The sequence below is a fragment of the Budorcas taxicolor genome, chromosome 6 (assembly GCF_023091745.1).
Source record: "Budorcas taxicolor isolate Tak-1 chromosome 6, Takin1.1, whole genome shotgun sequence".
NCBI classification, from domain to species: Eukaryota; Metazoa; Chordata; class Mammalia; order Artiodactyla; family Bovidae; genus Budorcas; species Budorcas taxicolor.
The window spans coordinates 30,001,588-30,023,051 of record NC_068915.1 but is presented as its reverse complement, the minus strand read 5'-3'; the positions used below and the strand labels follow the sequence as shown (position 1 = coordinate 30,023,051).

Sequence of the window (21,464 nt, the reverse complement as noted above, 5' to 3'; positions counted from 1 at the left end):
TAAAGAAAATTACTGGTTAAAGTATGATTCTGACACAAGGTTTTTTCTTAGAGAGGAATTTACTAGACTTCCCTTAACTTATTTTATTCAGGTTTTACTTTGAATTTCATCCAGTTCTACTTATATCTCAGTGGTACTCACATTGACAGGGACAAAAGCCTTGTTGGATCTAGTAGAAGTATTAGTTGGGAAAACATAATTAAGTAAAAGTGTCCTCGTAATTTTCTAAACCCAGTTCTTTAATCATGGCCCTTTGTGGGAGTTTTGTAGCCCTTCTCCATGAGCAGGGAGACGAGATCACGGTTCGTCTGGAGTGAGTGCAGCACCACTGTTTGATGGAGCATTTTTAGTTCTGCTTGCTAGAAATGTGTCTTTTCTGTAATTTTGTCCAGTTTTTATTTAGGCTGCTCTGAGTCTCAGTTGTGGCACACAGGACCTTTAGTTGTGGCACACAGACTTTTAGTTGCACCATCTAGTTCCCTGACTAGGGATTGAACCCAGGCCCCCTGCCTTAGGAGTGGGGAGTCTTAGCCCCTGGACCACAGGGGAGGTCCCTGACCAGTGTATTTAGAGGACTTTCAATCTTCACAGCCTTATGTCTCTAACCTTAATCCTTGTCATGCATGTTTTTCTTGTTCCTGATTCTCCTGAGTACTTATTTATATTAATATTTTAAGCCTACAGGAAATGTTAAAAATAATGAGGCACTTGTAATTATTTAACAAAATTAATTAGCAATAACAAATATTAACAATTTGCCTTATTTTTTTTTTTTTATAAAAGAAATGCACTGTTAAAGAGAGTTCTTTTGCATTTTCCTCCCGATTTTATCCCCCTTTTTCCTTCCAGAAGTAGCCAGTATCCCGGAGTTGGTATTTATATTTACTGTGTGTGATTTTATAATTTTCACACACATGTGTATCTGTGGCCATCTCAGCACACAGAATTATTTTGTGGATTTGAAGTTCCTTTCTCCACAGCATTCATCTTTTCTTGCCAACCTCATCTCTTGGCCCTCCCATTCTTCATGGAAAAGGAGAGTAGGGGATGGTGAGGCCACCTGCCCTCGTCTGCTTCCCTCTCTCTCCTGGGCCCTTTCCTTCAGGTACTCATACCTGTCCTTAAAGATCTGCGTCTTGCCCTAACGCTGGGCCTGGGGAAGAGCCTCTCTGATTGTCCTTCCTGTCCCTTCTGCTGTCTTTGCTCTTGCTGCCCCAGTGCTAAATCGCTTCAATTTCTCTTTGTGACCTTGAAGATGAAAACAAATTCCATGTTTCTCTCCCCTCATTTGGAAACAGCTAAGATGATGTGACTGAATACCTGGGAGAGAAATGCAGTTTAATTACTTTCAAGTAGGAAAACCCTCCTGAGGGAAAAGGGACAGGACTGGGTGTCTTGGAGAAACTAATACTTTATAATGTTGGATGGAAATTACTTATAATAAGTATGTTTGTTCTTTAACATATAGCACTGAAGGCTCTTGCCATTGGGTTGATAGTCCTGTACAAAATTAATTTGCTGAACAAAATGCAGTTTATCTTTCTACATGGCTGCCATGTTTGATTTTATGGCCTATGTATAACAGAGATTTTTAAGTTTTTCTTTAAATCATACATAGCAAAGTTTACTATTAAAAAACCTTTTCCTTCTTTCATTTAAAGTGTATTCCCTACTGCCGTGTGCAAGACACATGGTGAATGGAGATGGGTGGGGACCTGCTCTTTAGGGACAAATCCAATGATTACGATGTCATTCAGGCTCAAGGAGTTTACCGTCTTTGGTTGGAAGATGAATATTCATTGAGATGCCACAATGGAGAATATTTATTCAGGTTCTTCTAGGGGAAGGTATTTATTCAGCTCTCCCAGGGGAGATAGTTATTCCAGCACTGGTGGGGGAGCACTTGGGATGGAGAGTGCAAGGTGGGGAGGGCCAATAGTGGCAGGGGTACTGTGTAAGTAAGGAGCTGGTTTTAGAGCATTTGATGGGCAAGCAAAGTCCTCGATTGAGTGTTTTTTCCATGTTTGAGGGAATGAGAGTCTAGAGAACTATAAATAGTCTGGCCATCACAAATCCTGAATCTGTTATCCTCCAGTACCAATTAGCTTTTAGTTTTCCCATAGATGTCTCCATGTCACGCATTCTGTTAGCCCTTCTTGACCTCCCAAATCCAACTAAAACATTAAGGACTAAGTATAAGAATGGAAAAGAATTGTCTAAAATCATTACCAACTGAGGTTAAAGTATGCCTTTGGCCTAAATGTACTCCTGTGGGGCCCATGTTCTTGGGAATGTTCTTGGTTTTCTTTCCCAGAACATGTTCTGGAAGATGATTTAAGCCGTTCACCATCTTCTTTCCATCTGCAAACCCCCATGCTCATTTCTCTACACAGAACCCAGAATCCTCTATCCAACCCCTGCACTGTTTTCCTCTAATGATTCAAAGTTAAAAGCTGTAACACACACATTAATGGAAAACCCGCTGTGTGTTCACATGAGAGGTGTTCAGTGGGCAGAAGAGGAGAGAAATTGCCGTATAATTGAAGGGGGAGCCTCTGTGGCACCTTTTACGTCTGCTGTTTTCCCACATTATCATCCAGCCTCTTCCCTTTTGTGTTCCTCCCTTACTATGTAGTATTTGGGTTCACAGGTGACATTTGTCTATTGCGTCCTGCTGATAAATACCGTGATTCACATTTTATACTCTTTCTAGTCTTAGAAAAAAGCCTAGAGCACTGAGACCTACATTTACTGATGGAAAGGAGTATGAACTCTTTTTTTTTTTTCATTAAAAAATTTCCTTTAACTATTATTTTAGGAAAATGGGCTCCTTCAGAGTTGTTGCTCTTAAAAGATCTTGAGGGGCCTAATGAGTATCCTAGTGACCCGTCTGGTGAAATAGCTTTAGCTGAAGAATTTTAGATGGAAGCAAATTTTAAATGGTAGTAAAGATGAAGCTTTATATTTATAAGTTTTAGTAAATGTTAACAGTTTTGCGATCTACAGAGGGATAACTCCCACCCTTTAGGTTTTCCCAATGACACTATGTTTTATGCTTTTGAAGACAGAGATTGAGGCAGTAAGATCCGACGCCAAGTTGTTTTTTTTTCTTCCCCAAAAGCCACTGTGTTGTTGTTCAGTTGCTCAGTCCTGTCCAACTCTTTGTGGCCTCATGGACTGAAGCACACGAGGATCCCCTCCACCTTCTCCCAGAGTTTGCTCAGACTCATATCTATTGAGTCGGTGATGCCATCCAATCATCTCATCCTCTGCCACCACCTTCTCCTTTTGCCTTCAATCTTTCCCAGCTTCAGGGTCTTTTCCATTAAGTCTGCCCTTTGCATCAGGTGGCCAGAGTATTGGAGCTTCAGCATCAGTCCTTCCAATGAATATTCAGGGTTGATTTCCTTTAGGCTTGACTGGTTTGATCTCCTTGCAGTCCAAGGGACTCTCAAGAGTCTTCTTCCATACCACAATTTGAAAGCATCAGTTTTTTTGGCACTTAGCCTTCTTTATGGCCCACCTCTCACATCTATCCATGACTATTGACTTTACAGACGTTTGTTGGCAAAATGAAGTCTCTGCTTTTTAATATGCTGTCTAGGTTTATCATAGCTTTTCTTTCAAGGAGCAAGCATCTTTTAATTTCATGGCTGCAGTCACCCTATGCAGTGATTTTGGAGCCCAGGAAAATGAAATCTGTCACTGCTTCCATTGTTCCTCTTCTATTTGCCATGAAATGATGGGACTGGATGCTATGATCTCAGTTTTTTGAATGTTGAGTTTCAAGCCAGCTTTTTCACTCTCTTCTCTCACCCTCATCAAGAGGCTCTTTATTTCCTCTCCACTTTCTCCCATTAGAATGGTATCATCTGCATAACTCAGGTTGCTGATATTTCTCCCAGCAATCTTGATTCCAGCTTGTGCTTTGCTAAATTTGCTGTTGTCTGTGATGCAGTGTGATGAACGTGGTATTTGATATATGCAGCTGTTTTCTGCATTGAAGAAAAAGAACAAACATATCAGTGCTTGAGAGTGAGTGGAGTCTGATGAAAAGGAAAAGAAAAAGAAAAACTCTTGGGAATCAAGAGAAAGGAAGGTTTATCACAGATTAGAGACTTCAGTTTAATCATGAGGGGTTTTTTTTGTTGTTAATCTTTTCTGTTTTGCAGCTGATTCACCCATCAAAATAGGGGCTCATTGCTCCTTATTTCCACTAGTTTCTTTTGAGCTGTGGGGCTTGTTGAACTTGTGATGCATGCTTAGCATTGTGCTGGCAGTGATGTTACATGTCTCCTCTCGTTAAGTGTCAGCTTCTCAAGCAATCATAGTTTGGCAACTTTGCAAACTGGGTTCACAGCTCCAGCTCCAGCTCACTGCACTGAGACCATGGTTCCCACATGCCAGCCTGCAGATGACTGTCCTTCCATCAGGAATTTTCTCCCTGTCTATGCAGAATAATAATTAATAGATCATGTTGTGAAATTTTCTGGAAGCTAAAGATAGTATATTCAGTTATTTTCCTTTTTATCAAAAAATACATGTTATTTGGTTTATGAAATAATAGTGCTAGTAGAAATCCTTTTTATAGGTCTCTGCTTATCAAAGTAAAAAAAAAAAAAGAAAACCTTTGCAAATCTTCGTTGATCTTCTCCTCCTTTCCCTTCTTACTTGTTTGTAGCTGCAAAAGCCTCCCAACACTTGGCTTAAGAAATATTGTCTCAAATCAGATTCACATGTGCACCTGCCAGTTTTAAGGGCAAAGCTACTAATATATGAAGGGAAGGACGGTAAGTGTGACATTGAATCGGTATTTATTAATAGCAATAATGTAGAGTTTACATTGATCTTGTGGCAGTGCCATCTTCTATGTTGTAGCTTCATTCTGATTGTCATCTTTGTGGGTTTTGACCTGTGAATATCGAACTTTTGGCAAGAAATATTTTTCAGGAAAATGTTATGCCTTGAAAGGATATCCTTTCTCACCTTTCACTAAAGCGCCGAATTAGGAATCCCCTGACCTGTCATTCATTGCTCCTCTTCAGAGCTGATAGCGCTTTGCCTGACTTTCTCCTTAGTGACACGAATGAAGTTGACATACCACCCAACACTCGCGTTGGCACCAAGCGCTACATGCCTCCAGAAGTGTTGGACGAGAGCTTGAACAGAAATCACTTTCAGTCTTACATCATGGCCGACATGTACAGTTTTGGACTCATCCTTTGGGAGGTCGCTAGGAGATGTGTGTCAGGAGGTAAGTGACAGTGATGCTGCTGGAGCTGCTGCAAATCCTTTCTCTCTGGTCAGAAATCAGAGTTATTGTGTTGTTTACTAAATCAGACTTGATTTGCTTTTCCCCTTTATTTCTGTTGCTGCGATCACAGTCCTCCCAAACCATGGTATTTAACATCTTAGAACTGTCTTTGCCACCTTCCCTCCACCTGCCACTACTACTGAGTCTCTTTCAGGCACACTGTCAACTTCCTCTGGCCTTTTCAGAGCTCACCCCCTTCTACCATGTATATTGTCTCCCTTCTCTTTTGAGCTTTTCCTCCAGCAGTTACTCCATCAAGTCAAACCCCCTTTCCTACCCCTTCCAGCTTCTGGCCTCACCCCGAACATCAGTGCCTTGTTGCCTGTGGCTTCCTCTGTACAGATGAAGGGAGACACATCAATGTGGGGAGACACCCATTGTTTAAGCCCCTAATTCTTGAATTTCTATGATACGTCCTCATAAACGAGCTTGAAAACATAAATTTGTATCAAAAGGAAATTAAAGCATAAGAATGTCATTATTGTTCACGATAACTTTTCTATAAACATAAGGAGTCCTTAGTAAAACTAAGAAAAGATTTTTTTAAATATTCAGAGGTAATATTTCTGTAGTGTTTTGTCCACTGCCGCATAATTTGCTCTTAGGCAGATTTGAACATCTTTTAGGTGACGAGCTGAGTTGCAGGCTCTTCAGTATCAAGCGCCCTGTTTATGCCTCTACTTTTGGTTGTGCTGGTTCAGAAAGTAACATTGCTGCCTTTCCTCATGATGGCTGGTTCCTCACTTTCTCAAAAATTTGAGCTTATCCAGGGATCGGATAGTGCAGCAGGCACTTAACTAGTACAGGGATTTTTTTTTCTTGGACCTGCCATTTATTTGTGAACCTTTGATGCGTTACTAAATTTTTCTTTGTTTCTGTTTTCTTATTGTCAGAAGGACGTGAATGATTGTATCTACCTCAGATGGTTGTTGTGAGGTTTCAATGATTGTAAAAAAGAATTAAAACTGCCTGGCGTGTAAAGAACACTCAGTACACGTTAGCTATTATCTTTAATTTTCGTTTTGGTTGGTAGAGACTTAACTTACATTTAGAGTCATGTTTAAATATGAAGGAGAAACAGTAGCTCAACAGGCATTCTTACTTTCATAGAAAGACCATCTTCAACGATGCCTGCTGATCACTCTGGGAACTCTGTGCCTCTTGTAAGCAGTTTAAAATAGAAAACTTTCCCTCTGAAATAAGAGAAGTCTTTAGGCCAAAAGAAAAGTGAATGTAGGGCAAGTTTCCTAAACAAATATCGTATAAATCTCCTGTTGGAATTATGATTTCATGCTTTATTAAGAGTAAACGAGTCTATTTTTGACTAATATGCTTACACTTATTTTTTTTTTATTAAGATAGGTTTACAGAAGTTAGAGGAGTAGTTCAGTTCAGTTCAGTTCAGTCGCTCAGTCGTGTCCGACTCTGTGACCCCATGAATCGCAGCCCGCCAGGCCTCCCTGCCCATCACCAGCTCCCGAGTTCACTCAGACTCACGTCCATCGAGTCCATGATGCCATCCAGCCATCCCATCCTCGGTCGTCCCCTTCTCCTCCTGCCCCCAGTCCCTCCCAGCATCACAGTCTTTTCCAATGAGTCAACCCTTCGCATGAGGTGACCGAAGTACTGGAGCTTCAGCTTTAGCATCATTCCTTCCAAAGAAATCCCAGGGCTGATCTCCTTCAGAATGGACTGGTTGGATCTCCTTGCAGTCCAAGGGAATCTCAAAAGTTTTCTCCAACACCACAGTTCAAAAGCATCAATTCTTCGGCACTCGGCCTTCTTCACAGTCCAACTCTCTAATTAAGTTTTCCTGAATATCTCAAAGTGAATAGGGCTACAAGAAGCCTTTATTTGAAAGCTTGTGGGCAGGAATACAGGAGCCGTGATTCTCTACTTAGGAAACAAGCCAACCTTATGTAGACAGCAGAGTGTTAGTTGCTTTTCTAGGGCTATCTTTGCCTGTGGGGGTTAGAGAGGTACTAACATGTTCCCTTGTCTCCGTATGAGATTGATGTATATTTGTCAGAAAGACTCAGCTCTGCCTAAGACCAACTGTATGGCATTGGGCAAGTTACTTAATCTTTCAAAATCAACTTTACTTCTCTGTATAGTGTTATCTTATAAACAGTTTTGAGAATCTAATAAGATAAATGATAACATATACTATTCATGCCTTGCAGATCATAGACTCTCAGCAGATGAGTTTCTTTGCTCTTCCAGAGGAGACAAGCACAGAGATTCTATTCTCTAACACTCTCCTTTATGAGGATATTGGAAATCTGGGGACTTATCTTTCTAGTCCGGATTCTTTTGGGTAAAGCAGACACATCCAGGTATAGGCCTTTCAGGCTTTGGGAGAAAAGAGAAAGTTTTGAAGTTTCAGACACAAAGGTAGCAGTTGTTGAAAATTTTGATAATGTTATTGCATGATAAGGAGAGAGGAGTAAGGCCTAGAGTACAAAGACAGACTCCTATGAATTGATAATTTTGTGTGGTTGGCTCTGTGTCTGTGGTGGCCTGTATACCCACCCCAGCACCATACATCAGTCCAGCCAGGTAAGGTGCTGGCATTAGGCACTAAGGAAAATCTGAGCTGAATGAGATCAACATCATCCTTGCTTAAGATTTCCAGAACCATCATCTTGAGAATTAGGAAGGGAGGAAGAACAGGAATGAAAAGAGCATCTCCTGTCCAGGAGACCTTTGCTTCCATTATCTTATGTGGAGATGACACACATGGCAGAAGGAAATAGTAACATAGATAATACATATGTTTTTGATCTGTAATCTCAGTAGGGGACAGAATAAATGGTGAGTTGGAGTGATCTGAGAAAACTTTTGAACCTTCTGGTCCTTCATGATTATAAATGGGTTTGAGTTTACAAGAAAGGACATAATAAAGCATTAGTCACTCAGCTGTGTCCGGCTCTACGACCCCATGGACTATAGCCCACCAGGCTCCTCTGTTCATGGGGTTTTCCAGGCCAGAATACTGGAGTGGGTTGCCATGCCCTTCTCCAGGGGATCTTCCCAACCCAGGGATCAAACCCACGTCTCTTATGTCTCCTGCATTGGCAGGCAGATTCTTTACCACTAGCACCACCTGGAATATAGTATTTTAAATCTTCAGTGTGCAAGAATACATTCTGATGATTAAGCAGAAAAAAAATGTACATCTGACATTTTGTTCAAGTAGGATTCACTGCCAAATTTATTATGAGATTCATAATCCCATATTGCAGTAATAGAAATAGTTACATATTGTGCAGAATGAGTTTGGGGTGTGTCTGCCAAATTTGCACAAGATTTATATAGATTTTTAAAATTTTGGCACAGAGTACAAGAGCCTTTATAAAATCAGAAGTAAATTTGAGATGTTTGTTTACTTAGCTTCTAGAAGTTAGGAAAAAAGGCTTGAAAGTGTATAATAACGTTTCCGTGTGCTTTTTATTCATTTTTTGAAAATTGTGTCATTTGGGCCCATTTTTTTCAAGGTTGGTGGGTTTTTTTGTTTGTGGCTTTTTTTTTTTTTTTTTTTTGCTGTTTTTCAACCTAAACTTGTCTTTGGTGCCGATAGAAGTTTCCTCTGAGAACAGTTTGTTTGTTAGACTTTTATTTCCCCTTCACAGAAAATAATAACCTTCTTAATATATTTTCAGGTATAGTGGAAGAATATCAGCTCCCCTATCATGACCTGGTGCCCAGTGACCCCTCTTACGAGGACATGAGAGAGATCGTGTGTATCAAGAAGCTGAGGCCCTCCTTCCCCAACCGGTGGAGCAGTGACGAGGTGAGGTTGGAGGTCACCGCGTGGCCGTGACCAGTGTCGAAACAGGCTTTTCTCCTTTTGCCAAAATTCCAGATATTTACTGCAGGAATTTGTCTTCTCTGTTGGGACGGTAAGGATATGTCATGGCAGCAGTTTATATGGAGATGAGTGCAGTATATTACATTACCTGTTCCTTTCTCCTGTTTGATTTTGCCGCTTCCAAAATACATTGAATGGGTCAGTGTTTAGCCGACATAACTGCTAACATTATTTCATTTATTGGTGATTCCTGACACTTGCATAGAGGCTGTTATTTCTCCGAATGTGGGTGTGTAAAACATCATGAATTTTCTCCGTGACAGACTCACATACAGCATTCTCTCATTTAATGAGAGAAGAGGTAGGCATCTGAAGAATTGACTTTTCTGTACACAGAAGTGGTACAAGGTCACCTAGGTGAGATGCCTGACTGCGTGGATCTTCCTTAATACATGACGTGATGCTGTGGGAACAAACCCACACTCAGTCGGGCTCTGAGTGCGTCCTGGTGAAACCTCCACAGGTCTGAGAGGAGCTGCCCAGAAGCCGGAAGTGAGCCGGCCAGCCTTGCCTCTCCTGCCCCCTCTGCGCCTTGCTCACCCCTTTTCCATCCGCCCTGTGAAACTCTGGACCCCTCGGACCTGGAGTGTCTGGAGGCACTCGGAGCGCCACATTCAGAGAGCAGTTTGAAGCGTCCCTCAAAAAAAAAAAAAAAAAAAAAATCCAAGCCAGTGCAGACAAATGGACAGAACACTGTTTATAAACTAATTCTTCAGTGTTAATTGCATTTAAAAATAACTTTTGGTTCTTGGTTTTGTGGCCAGTTACTGAAATGCTAAATAATACATGTTTCCCAGTGAGCTGTGCAGAAAGCCTTATAAGATGCTGGAGTCTATATTATTTTGAAGGTGGTTATGGGCATTGGTATTGCTCAGAGTCCCTTCACTGAGGATTTCTAATGAAGCGAAATGGTGCTTTTCAACAGGAAGGCCAATAATTGACGTGCCACAGGAGAATACAGGAGAAACTTGTAGTGAGGCTGTGCACAGGTCATTAATCTTGTTAAATGGTATAGTGTGGTGCTATTATTGTAGTGGACAGCTATGATTGAGGAATAACCATGTCTGTTTGACTAGTATGGAATTAGATAAAAGATTTAAGCTCATCGAGTGTTAGAGACAGTCTGGGAGTGTGCAGCGGAATACAGGCTCCCGGGGTATTTTTGTATTTGTTTAATCTGACTTCAAAACACTCTTCTACAATCAGCAAAGCCACCTGCTTGCTCCTGTCACAAGGAAGACATGAAAATTTGTTTCAGTCCTTTAAGATTTTCATGAGAAAGGAATTTTTATGGAATTTTATGCCTACATGCTTTTAAGACTGTCTTTTAAAAGTACATTCAAATTTCAGAAACCCAGAACTAGAAGCCAGTATCGAGTGCCAGCCTTGCAGATCATACGTTTCTCTCGTGTAAGTCTGGTTCTCCTTTTCCTTCCTGCAGTGTCTCAGGCAGATGGGGAAACTCATGACGGAATGCTGGGCTCACAATCCTGCCTCAAGACTGACAGCCCTACGGGTTAAGAAAACACTTGCCAAAATGTCAGAGTCCCAGGACATTAAGCTCTGAGGCAAGAGTAAGTGTCTCTGGACAAAGCCAGTAGATATTCTTCTGTTTGTGGGCAGAGCAAAAGATGTTCCAGCAGCATCCACCGTCCCAGCCTCGAACATCCTCCTGCTCCCCAGAGGGTGTATTCTTACCGCTCAGGGAGCAGCCTGGACAAATAGAAGTTTCCAGAAGCACGGATTCCTCATGTCTGTCTGTAGGCGGGAGAAACTGCCTGCGTGATTTGTTCAAGATATGATGCATATTGCTTTCTAAGAAAGCCCGGTATTTGGGGATTGCCTTTTTTTTCCTCAAAAGATAATTTTGCCAAAATAAAACAAAAATGTAGATGTTTCAAGGTATATACTATTTTAGTTCAAAGAATAACAACTAAAGTTCTTCCCAGAAACTGCTGGAAGGCAAATGAAAATATGTGTTTCCATTGGTAAAATGTTGTTGCACTCTACCAACCAAAAGACAGTCGTTGAAGCTGGAGAACCGAATGGAACCCATCTTAAAAGCCCCCGACGTGCCCCTGCCTCCTCAGACCACTCTGGCCAGCCCTGCACTGGGGCAGCCGCAGCAATGTGAACGCATCTGGGTACCGGCACCGCCTGTGTGGGACCGCCTCTGGGGATTCCCACCCATGACCTTCTGCAGCTTCAGAGGATGTGGGACAAATGAAGGTTTTACGAGACTCTACTAGAAGTAAATGTTAACACTGTTCTTCAGAACCACTTTGTATTTCTGATTCTGTTAGGTTTTTTCTTTCATTAAACACAAACAAAGCTTTTGTGTGTGTAGGAAGTTGAACCCCTGCATGCTTTTGATCTCTCAAATGAAAGGATCAATATTAAGTAAAGTGGCTGTCAGCTGGGTCGAAGACAAGGCGCTTTAAAATAGAGATAATTTGCTCTTGAGCTGTAAGAAGATGGTGTCAAAAAGGTAGGCGGTGAGGATGGAGGTACACATGGCTTGTGTCTTAGGTATGCGGAAGAGACCTCCTCGGCCGCATGAGGGGGAAAGAGTGCACAACTTACTGTGTACAAAGAGGGTTTCTTTTAGTTATTATCTGCCTTTTCTCTGTCTGAGTTTAGAGGAGAGGAAACATATCAGGTTAATTGAACTAATTTTAATTTTAAATTAGGTAACTATAACCTCCAAATGGAACAGCAGAGGAATGCTAGTGGAGACCACAAGATTTTATGGCTGTCGGGACTGATTCTACAATAGATACAGATGGAGGATGTAAGTCTTAGGTGATAGCGTCACGTCTTAGGAGAGCTGACTCAGTTTATTTTTATTTTCATGACGTTCAGCTCACTTTTTAATTTATTATTGTTTTCTTCTCTGCAGCGCTTGCGCAGAACATCTCTCCACCTGTTCAGTTATGTAGACACACAAACTTTTGAGCAGCAGGAGTCAAATCATTGACAGGGCCAATATTCCTTAGCAACAGGAGCATAATAAAGGGTACAATTGTATACATCCCTCTCAACCTTATTCATTTACTTCCTGACTGTGGTTTTCTTATGCTTCTTAGAATTCTGTAGTGTTTAGCAAAGAATTGGGAAGCTCCTCTTCTTTGCCCTTAAAAAAAAAAACCCCCAAACAGCAATTCTGTTTTTTCCAGAATACTCCAGGGGGCAGTGTTTTATAACACATTTTCATTTCCCCACTTGGTGGCTGAAGGATGGAGAGTTTTTGGAAATGTGACAGCTGCACGAAAAATGAGAAAATATTTTCCTGACTTCTGAAGTGAGCTTGCAGCTGGTGACTGGTTCCTCCAGAAAGCATCCGAAGGCAGAGACCGACTGTGAGCTGTGCTTACCGTCTGGGAGAAGCAGTGTTCTGTATTCAGCATTCACTCCCCAGTGCTTCATAATCACAGCTCCTTTGTAAAAATATTTGCTTAATCCTTGAATATGAAAAAAAGTTTCTGCTTTTTCAAAGATTAAAAATAGTTGGTTCCAAATATAATTAGAATGCTGCTTTTACTGATATTAACATAACCTGAATAACAGTGTAAATGTTCCCTTTTCTTAGGTCAAAATATTCTTTGCGATTGCTTAGAAGGAGTATCTGGCTAAAGCTAAGTGGGATAATCATCTGAGCCTAGGAGAGAAACTTCAGTGCCTCTAATCAGATCATCTGCAAAACAAATAAGTAAACATTTATGTCAGTTAAGTGGGGACATGTTTGTGTTTCTTGATTTTCCCTAAATTTAGGTGATGTTTGGGCTTAGCGCTTAGGTAACAATGTGGTTTTGTTTTTAATAAGTTCTTATACATGGATAACTTCAAATCAGAATATACTGTGGAGAGGTGATGATTTGAAGGGTAAACTAGATTTCCAGGGAGATGTTGGTTCCTGTGAAAAATGGGAAGAAATTAAGATAGTGTCCAAATTTTTTTCATATAATTTGTTTGGTTGCTTTGGAAAAATGGATAGCTTACTTTCTAATTCCCAACCTGGTATACTCACTATGGATGTTAAAAAATTTTTCCTGGTATACTTAAGAAGACACATTAGTTACTGTTGTGTTTTAATGATATAAGAATTTATTTATGAATAGATTTTTTTTCCTGTCTTACCAAAATCCACCTCACTTAGGAAATATTAAATTGTTCTTAAATAGACTACCTACTCGCTTCCAAATAATTAATTTTGATTTTTAAATTTCTGGTAGCTCAGAAGTGAATTTATTTTTTTGTTTTGTCTCTCAATAGAAGAGTGGAGACCTGGAAATAATGTAGACGATTGCTTACTTTCAGGACGATTTCAAAGACTAAAATTTTCTTCTAACCTTTTCCCTGCAAAGGAATCCTAAAATACTACTTGTTAGCTAATATAAGTTTTGTATGCTAAGATATTTGGGTTTATAGTTTATGTATGTGTGTGTATATTATATAAATATATGTACATATAAATATTATGTTCGGTTTGGAGTCCGGCACAACTCCATTATGTGGATTAGAGAGTAAAATATTATGGATGATAAAGTACTAAGTGAAACATAATATTTATTTATAAAAGGGTGTAGGTTGTTACATCACAGGCAGCAGTGCTATGAACATTGTGTGTGAGGAGACAGGTCTCTGACCTCCTGAAATGCGCTGCTTGAAAGACACTAGTGACCATTCTTTTTCTTCTCAAAACAAAACTTCTTATAAAATATGCTAAGATTTTATTTACAGGGAATTCTTCGACACGTTTCAATTGCTGCATAGTCAGGTAGAGCGAGTGCTGAATAATGATCGGTTTTCATGTTTCCAGAGCCACGCAGATTCATTAGAAGTGACAGTGTTTTGTGTTGTTGGTCTGTTCTTTGCTGGTAGGTGTAAAGGCACTGAAAGAAGTACAGGTTTTTAAACTTGAATAATTCTATAGTTATAGCTCCTTAGAAAGCTTAGTCACATAGCCGTGGAAGGGAAAGAAGGCATCAGAAGTGACTTAATTTAGCACTTATGATTCCTTTTGTAAAAGAAAACAAAACAAAAAAAAAACAATGCCATACTTTTTGGAGAAAAGTTAGACTATATAAGGGATTTTGTTGTCTGTTTCAAAAGAAGACTCATTTGTGTTCTTTTGGGGAACCAGTGCCTTACTGAATTTGTATATACTGTAACTATTCAGAACTAGGGAACAAACAATTGTATTTGTTACTAATTGTATATGGCTTTGTTTTAACATTCCCTCTAATAAAATGGTTTCATTCTCCCCTTGGAAAGAACATGTCCGTTGTCTTATAGCTGTGCCTGTTCTCTGTCTCTAAAAATGTCACGTTGTAACAGGCGGGAGAGGCAGCCGTGGACAGCGCCGCAGGTAAGTGTGCGCCGTGGCGGCAGGAGAGCGGGACGAGAGGTCTGATGGCTCCGATTCTGTCTGTAATTAGGAGGAACAGTCATCTGCTGAGAGTGAGAGGGAAGGTGGGAACCTTGGTGACAAGGTCACAGGCAGATGCTTACAGGCAATGCCGAGGGCCCCATTGAGATGGAGAAGGCTGACTGTGGCTGGTGACCGGGGCGTGGCTGCTGGGCCACCAGACAACCGGCGTGTGAACCTGGGCCCCCTCGTCCTCCCCGCTCTGTCAGGGTAGCCCTGTTTTGACCTCTTGAAGACTTGGCTTCTTCCCCTTGAAGACAAGAATAATATTAATCTCTACCGCATGGAGCGGTTCTGAAGATTAAATAATCCATGCCATGCCCCTAAGCATTAGGTGCTCGACTATTACTAAATATTAGCTATTATTACAAATTCCCTGTGCTACTCTTCTATGTATTAATAGTTTTATGGTTTTATTTTTTTCTATCAGGAACTCAGATGCAGGCCTGGAGACTGCGACAGCTGGTTTCATTTCAGGTGGGAGTTACCAGGCATATGCAGCAAGGGGCCCTGGAAAATAAGATTTATCATCAAGGGGACAGCCGACGGGGTCCAGAGGAGGGAGGGGACTAAAGAAGAGGCAGGTGACAGGTCCAGGGAAACTAGGTCAGAGGGCAGGTAACTAGGCTGGGGTCGAGGTGGTGCGTATGCAGTTACTGAGAAAGAGGCTGTGTTCAGAATCAAGATTTCAAAGAGTGAGTCACAAGACCAGGGACAGGCTGAGGGTGTACTCACAGGGGTGGATGGATTTATTCATGGACAAAATGATTGGTGATGACACGTGCGTGCCAAAGCCAGGTCGTTGGATCTGTCTTTGTGGATTTCCAAGCCCCCCAGGATGGTGGTGGTCTAATGACATGAAGATTGTGAGACAGGATTCACCAGAGCCATCGTGGGATGGGGGCAGAGGGTGGAGACAGAGGCTGGTGGGGTCTGATGTACTACAGAGTGGGCATTCATGCAAGGGCAGCGACCTGGAAGCAGCGCCCCAATGGCAGGAGAGAGACTCCATCCTTCCTCCTGACTGTGAAGTCCGTGTGTGGAGCTAACAGGTTGTTGCTGCTGTTTCTGAATCAGTGTCCCCCAGAGAGGAGACAGCCGTCTTGCAGAGGGAGAGGGAACTCGTTCGGTTGTCTGTTCATGGCCTGGGAATCCTGGAGGCCAGAGTGAACATGGGTTTCGAGGCCATCCAGCGGTGGCTTAGGCAGTAATGAATCTGCCTGCAGTGCGGGAGACCCAGGTTCTATCGCTGGGTTAGGAACATCCCCTGGGGAAGGGAATGGCAACTCACTCCATAGTATCCTTGCCTGGAGAATTCCATGGACAGAGGAGCCCGATAGGCTACAGTCCATGGGGTTGCAAAGAGTCAAACGTGACTGAGCAACTTTCACGTTCTACTTTCACAGTGGAGACTGGATCCAGAGAGAGGAGACCCAGAGTCGTTGGGGCACCAGGAGCACAGGCGGGCTTCACCTCAGTTCCCAGGGGCTCCAGGGTGTGTGACTGGCCGTGCTGAGTCAGCTGCAGTAATGCCAGGAGAGTTCACGCCAACATGGGGGATTCAGATGGATCTAAGTCACGTGCATGGTTTTCATCATCTCAGTTTCGTAGAAGTACATAGTCTGAGCCCCAGACCTCTTTCCTATAAATTGAGACCAAAACCCACCTCATGGGGCTCTGAGGAGAAACAGATGAGGTGAATGTGGGAAGTCTGTGTGGCTCCACTCCAGGCACAGAGCAGGTGCTCGTAAATACTGCTTTTCCTCACGGACATTAATTTTGCAGGATGTAAAGCTGGCAACGTGTGAAACTAGCCAGAGTCTGCAGTGGGGACACCCTCTCCCACCCTGTCTGCACCCCACTCGTGGATGCTGTGGGCTTTCCTGGACTCAAAGGCAGAGATGGTAAACCCCAGCTGAGGTGAACAGCATCTTCGCTTGCCCGGGCCACTTTTAAGTCGCATGCTTGGTGGTTCCTTCCCGTCACTGCAGCAGAGCACAGGTGTTCCTGCTCTCAGGACTTTTGTTCCTGTGAAGCAATGCCTTCTCAGGTTCTGCTATTAACTGGCTGTCGGGAACTCTGGGGCTGAGAAGGGTTCTTTTCCTGGGCCACATGCCAGAACTTTCCAGTGACACCAACCCAGAGAGGGGCTGGGGTAGCCCTCCTCCCCAACTCAGAAAATGTATGTGCGTTTTGTTGGGTGCAGTTTTCCCAACAGCAGCCCCAGCCACCAAAGCTCCAAAGCAGGGCTCAAGGGATGGTCGTGGGCTGAGCCTGTGCCACTGTGTACTGTCTTTGTGAAGGGCCGTTTCATTCTTTATGGAGTTTCTATTCGTTAAATGGCGCTAACTTCTCAGCCACAGTGCCCACTTCTCCCTTCTGTTTTACCAGGACTCTGGTTTACCCGGACTCCAGTGCCACCACTTTCTCAGCTCTGACCCACAGCTGGTTTTGTGACTTGGATGGCCTTAAGTCAAGGGACAGTACTGTCAGGACAGGTCCATTTACTCACAGGTTCTGGCAGCCAAGGCTGAGGGGCAGGAATGGGCAGGAGCTTCCCCTCTCAGAGAAGCTCCCTCACCCGGAAGAGGCTGCCTCAGGGTCCCCTGCACACTCGGAGGGAGTGGCCTGCCATCCTCCAAGTTGAGCGGGTCGGCCTGGTGTTTGCTCTAGCTCTGGGCATCCTCCCTTTTCATTTTGTACCTACTAATGTAGCTGTTGCTTCCCAGATGGCTCAGTGGTAAAGAATCTGCCTGCAATGCAGGAGACGCAGGAGACTGGGGCTCGATCCCTGGGTCAGGAAGATCCCCCGGAGGAGGAAATGGCAACCCACTCCAGTATTCTTGCCTGGAGAATTCCACGGAGGACCCTGGCGGGCTACAGTCCATGGGGGCTCAAAGAGTCAGACACAGCTGCGTGATTTAGCACACATATACCGTGTGGCTCTTTGCAGACTTTTATTTTTAAAATTTTATTGAAGTATAGTTGACTTTTAATGCTGTGTTAATTTCTGCTGGTAGTTTCATGTTGAATGTAGTTCCCTGTGGTATATGCTAGGATCTTGCTGTTTATCCATCCTACACACATTAGTTCGCGTCTGCTAATCCCAAACTTCCAATCCATCCCTCTCGCATCCCCGCTCCCCCTTGGCAACCACAAGTCTGTGCAGAATTCATCTAAAGTGGACTATATGAGGGTCTGGCCTTCGTTCACTTTCTTCCCAACTCTCCAGGGCCTCTGGCCCACTGTACCCAGACCCGGTCCCTGCCGTAACTGCTCACTGATATCACTTGGGAACTTATAATAATACTCCCAAGGCCTAGTCTATACCCCAGAACTATGAATTCAGGTTCTCTGAGAGTGAGATCCAGGCAGTCATTTTGTAAAGCTGCTCAAGTGACACCATTGTGCATAGAGGCTTGAGAAGCATTGTTCTAGAGCCTCATCCTGGCCTGAGGGAGGTTGTGGTTACCATCCGTGCAGAGTCCAAGCGCTTTTCCATGCTATTGAAGAAACACTGGGTGACTGACTCTTCACACAGAGGAGGGCTCTGTGAAGGAATAAGTGAGGCAGCACACTCTGTTGCTTATAAATATAATTTATTACCTGTTTAAAAATTCTTTCTTACATTTTGTACATGTTGGCTGACAGGAAAGATACAGGCAAATTTACAAACCAAAGAACTGCAGGAAAATGGAGAGAGGCAGCCAGGGCTAGCATCCCTCACTTCCAGTGCATGGTGACTCAGATGGGACCCCAGAGAGCACGCCTCTGCAGGGGGTTTCTAGAAAAGGAATTGCATAGAAGATACAGCAAGAGGGAACTCCGAAACAGTAAAAGAAGTGTTCCATATCTGAAAAGTTGAGGTTGTGTCATTGTATTTGAGAAAAGAAGGACAACACAGCACGAAACCTTACTGTGCCGTTTCTGTAGTTGAACTGTCCCCCAGGACTAGCAGATGGGTGACATGTCTCTATAGCACAGACTGCTGGGGAGTTTTCTCTGACAAACATTGGTTGTCTTCTTTAGAAAGAATGAAGAGAAGGTCACCAATGTGTGACAGGTTAACATAAACTCAGTGAACACGTACAACACCATGACACACCACACACACACACACACACACACACACACACACACACACACACACACACACACACACACACACACACACACACACAGGGATGCTCTTCCCTGCAACTGGGCTGAATGCATCCTGTTGGAAGGGTGAGGATCTCACTACCAAAGGGGAGGCCTGGGGAAGAGCAAAGGGGAGGAAGCAGGTCGTACCCTCAGCTTGTTCTGACCGCTGTTGCCTGGAGGAGTGTGTGTTAGAATTTATTTGCCCACGTTTACAGGTATCACATAACAATATAAAAGGGTGAGGCATTTTGCGCTGGCTGTGGATTTCTTGCTCTTTTGCTCGATCAGGTTTGGCATCTGGGACGTGTTTCAGGTCACAGTTCTTGGATGTTGCCTCCCATAGTGCTGACCTTCAGAGGTCAGGGTTAATCAATGCTTAGGCTGCTGATCAGCAATAATTGCCCATGATTCACCTTCTGAACTCAGTACCGAGGGTTATTCCACCCTGGCTGGTGCCATCATCTTCAGTAGCTGCTTTGATACTGCCAAGTCCAGGAGACTTTTTGAAATTTAAGATTGGCACGCAGGACTTAAGCATATTGGCTAAAAGACCCTGAAGTGTTACAGCTTCAGCAGCTTAGACTTTTGCTGAGGCACAGTCTGGAATGGCAGGTGTGGAGGCTGGTGTATACCATAGCAGATGCTTTGTCTTGTGGGCAGCTGACCTTACCTCAGGCCACCTTCCTTTTTCCCTTCTCCACAGCTGGTGGGTCAAGACTCCTGACACTCTGCAGAATCCTAGATCATCTCCGGACAGTTCTCTGTAGCAAGTAAAAGTCTAAAGTATACGGCTGGGTGGGAAATAGCTTCTGTATTGGTTGGTTTTGTTTGCCAGTGCATTTATGGAGTTCCTGTCTGTCTGTCCTGGCAGCACTTTCCTTGACCATGCTGAAATACAGCCAGGCATGTATGTTATGTCTGGGTGCATGAGCCCATTCATATTCCACCTGTAGATCAATTCAGGCAGGTGACAGGGCCACCAAAAAAGCTGAGAGCCATGAACGAAGACAGATTTTTAGAGCAGGATTTCCAAAAATGGGGCAATCACAGGGCTGATAAGACTAAAGTATCAGGAAGTTAATTGTTAGTATGTAGAGCAAACACACCCAGTGACATATAAGGCCATCTCCCTATTTTCACAAATTGGTTTCAGGCATGAATTATGGAAATATTTATGACTCCATTGGCTTACTTAACCTGTATAGACACAGGCTTAAATTATTAATGCTTACAATGTATTTATTCCCCTTATGCCTTATTCCATTAAAAAATCATTTGAGATGCAAAGAAACTTTTTCAAAATAATCATTACAGCCAGAGATTATACAAATAGATTTCTTAGGGTAAAGAAATAGCACTTGCTTGCACAGAGGCAAAGTTCTAAGGATTTCAGTCAACATTAGCTCAGTAAAGTTTAAAAAAATACAAAAAACCAAAAAGGCAAAGTGTAATAGTTGGTCCTGTGAGGCACTCAAAAGGTAAAACAACATTTTATTACCTTGAGATAATCAGTCATAAAAATATTTTCCTTATTGGTTCCATAAAATCTAATGCTCATTGACCATTATCATCTTTACAAATAATTGATTTTGAGGGATGGCATGATGGCATTCTGACTCACAAAAGTGCTTCTGCTCTCAAAGCAGATGGATCAAACCCAGTTTCATTTGGCTGTGTCCACAGGCATCCTTCCTGTCATTGGCCTCAGACTTGGACTGGGGTCTCTGTGCAAGACTGATAACTTGTCCAGAAGCCTCGCTCAGCAAGAGCCATAGCTCCCGTTCAACCTGAAGTCTGAAGACTAGATAAGGAAACTTTCTCTACCTCCTTTATACTCTCTGGAAGGTCAGTATTTTTATGTGCTTGACCTCACGTGGGCAGACCTCGAAGTGGCAAAGGCAGTGAACCCTGAGGAGATGGTGATCAGCTACTGCTTCCTTCCTCCAACGTCCATGAGAGAGACAGAGGCAGGCGTGCACCAGGAGCGCAGCTGCTGTGTCCCCAGCAGCCACACCCCTCCAGACACATAAACCGCAGCCTTGTCTGCTCCGCTCCAGAAGGTGAGTAAAATCTCACCTCTACTATTGCAGTGCTCAAAATATCTTTCTTACGCCCCTAAAAAGTGTTACCGACCGTATAGTTTCCAGAGTGTCCTGAACTCAATCTCCATGACTTATTCCTAACGAATGGTTCTACTATCTGAAAGTTGGGAGATTAAAATCTACAAAATAATAGTGAAAGTATTGGTTGCTTCATCATGTCCGACTCTTTGTGACCCCGTGGACTGTAGCCCGCCTGGCTCCTCTGTCCATGGAATTCTCCAGGCAAGAATACTGGAGTGGGTAGCCATTCCCTTCTCCAAGGGAGCTTCCAAACCTAGGGATTGAACCCAGCTCTCCTACATTGCAGGCAGATTCTTTACCATCTGAGCCACCAGGGTAGCCCCACAAAATAGTAGTATGTATCAGTATAAAGGGTTGGAGCTGCATGTTGTCTAAATATTATCAGGGTAATTCATTTGTTCAACTATTGTCCATTGTCATAGGTGTCTTTTATTTGCCATTTCATTCAGTTCTTTCTGATTGGGCCTATGATAGCATTAAATTACTAATACCCGTTGTTGTAGTTTAGTCGCTAAGTTGTGTCTGACTCTTTGTAACAACGTGGACTGCAGCCCGCCAGGCTCCTCTGTCCATGGGATTTCCCAG

At 43.0% G+C, this 21,464-nt stretch overlaps 1 protein-coding gene across 1 annotated transcript in view; it reads left to right on the top strand.

Moving 5' to 3' along the window:
• The window catches only part of BMPR1B (bone morphogenetic protein receptor type 1B), a 59,871-nt gene extending 48,448 nt beyond the window's left edge, over positions 1-11,423 (top strand). Inside the window, exons 9-11 of the mRNA XM_052642362.1 lie at positions 5,079-5,254; positions 8,977-9,107; positions 10,627-11,423. Coding sequence (XP_052498322.1) covers positions 5,079-5,254; positions 8,977-9,107; positions 10,627-10,752 — 433 coding nt within the window. The 3' untranslated portion in view covers positions 10,753-11,423. The remainder of the gene's footprint in view (positions 1-5,078; positions 5,255-8,976; positions 9,108-10,626) is intronic.
• The last annotated feature ends 10,041 nt before the right edge of the window (positions 11,424-21,464 follow it).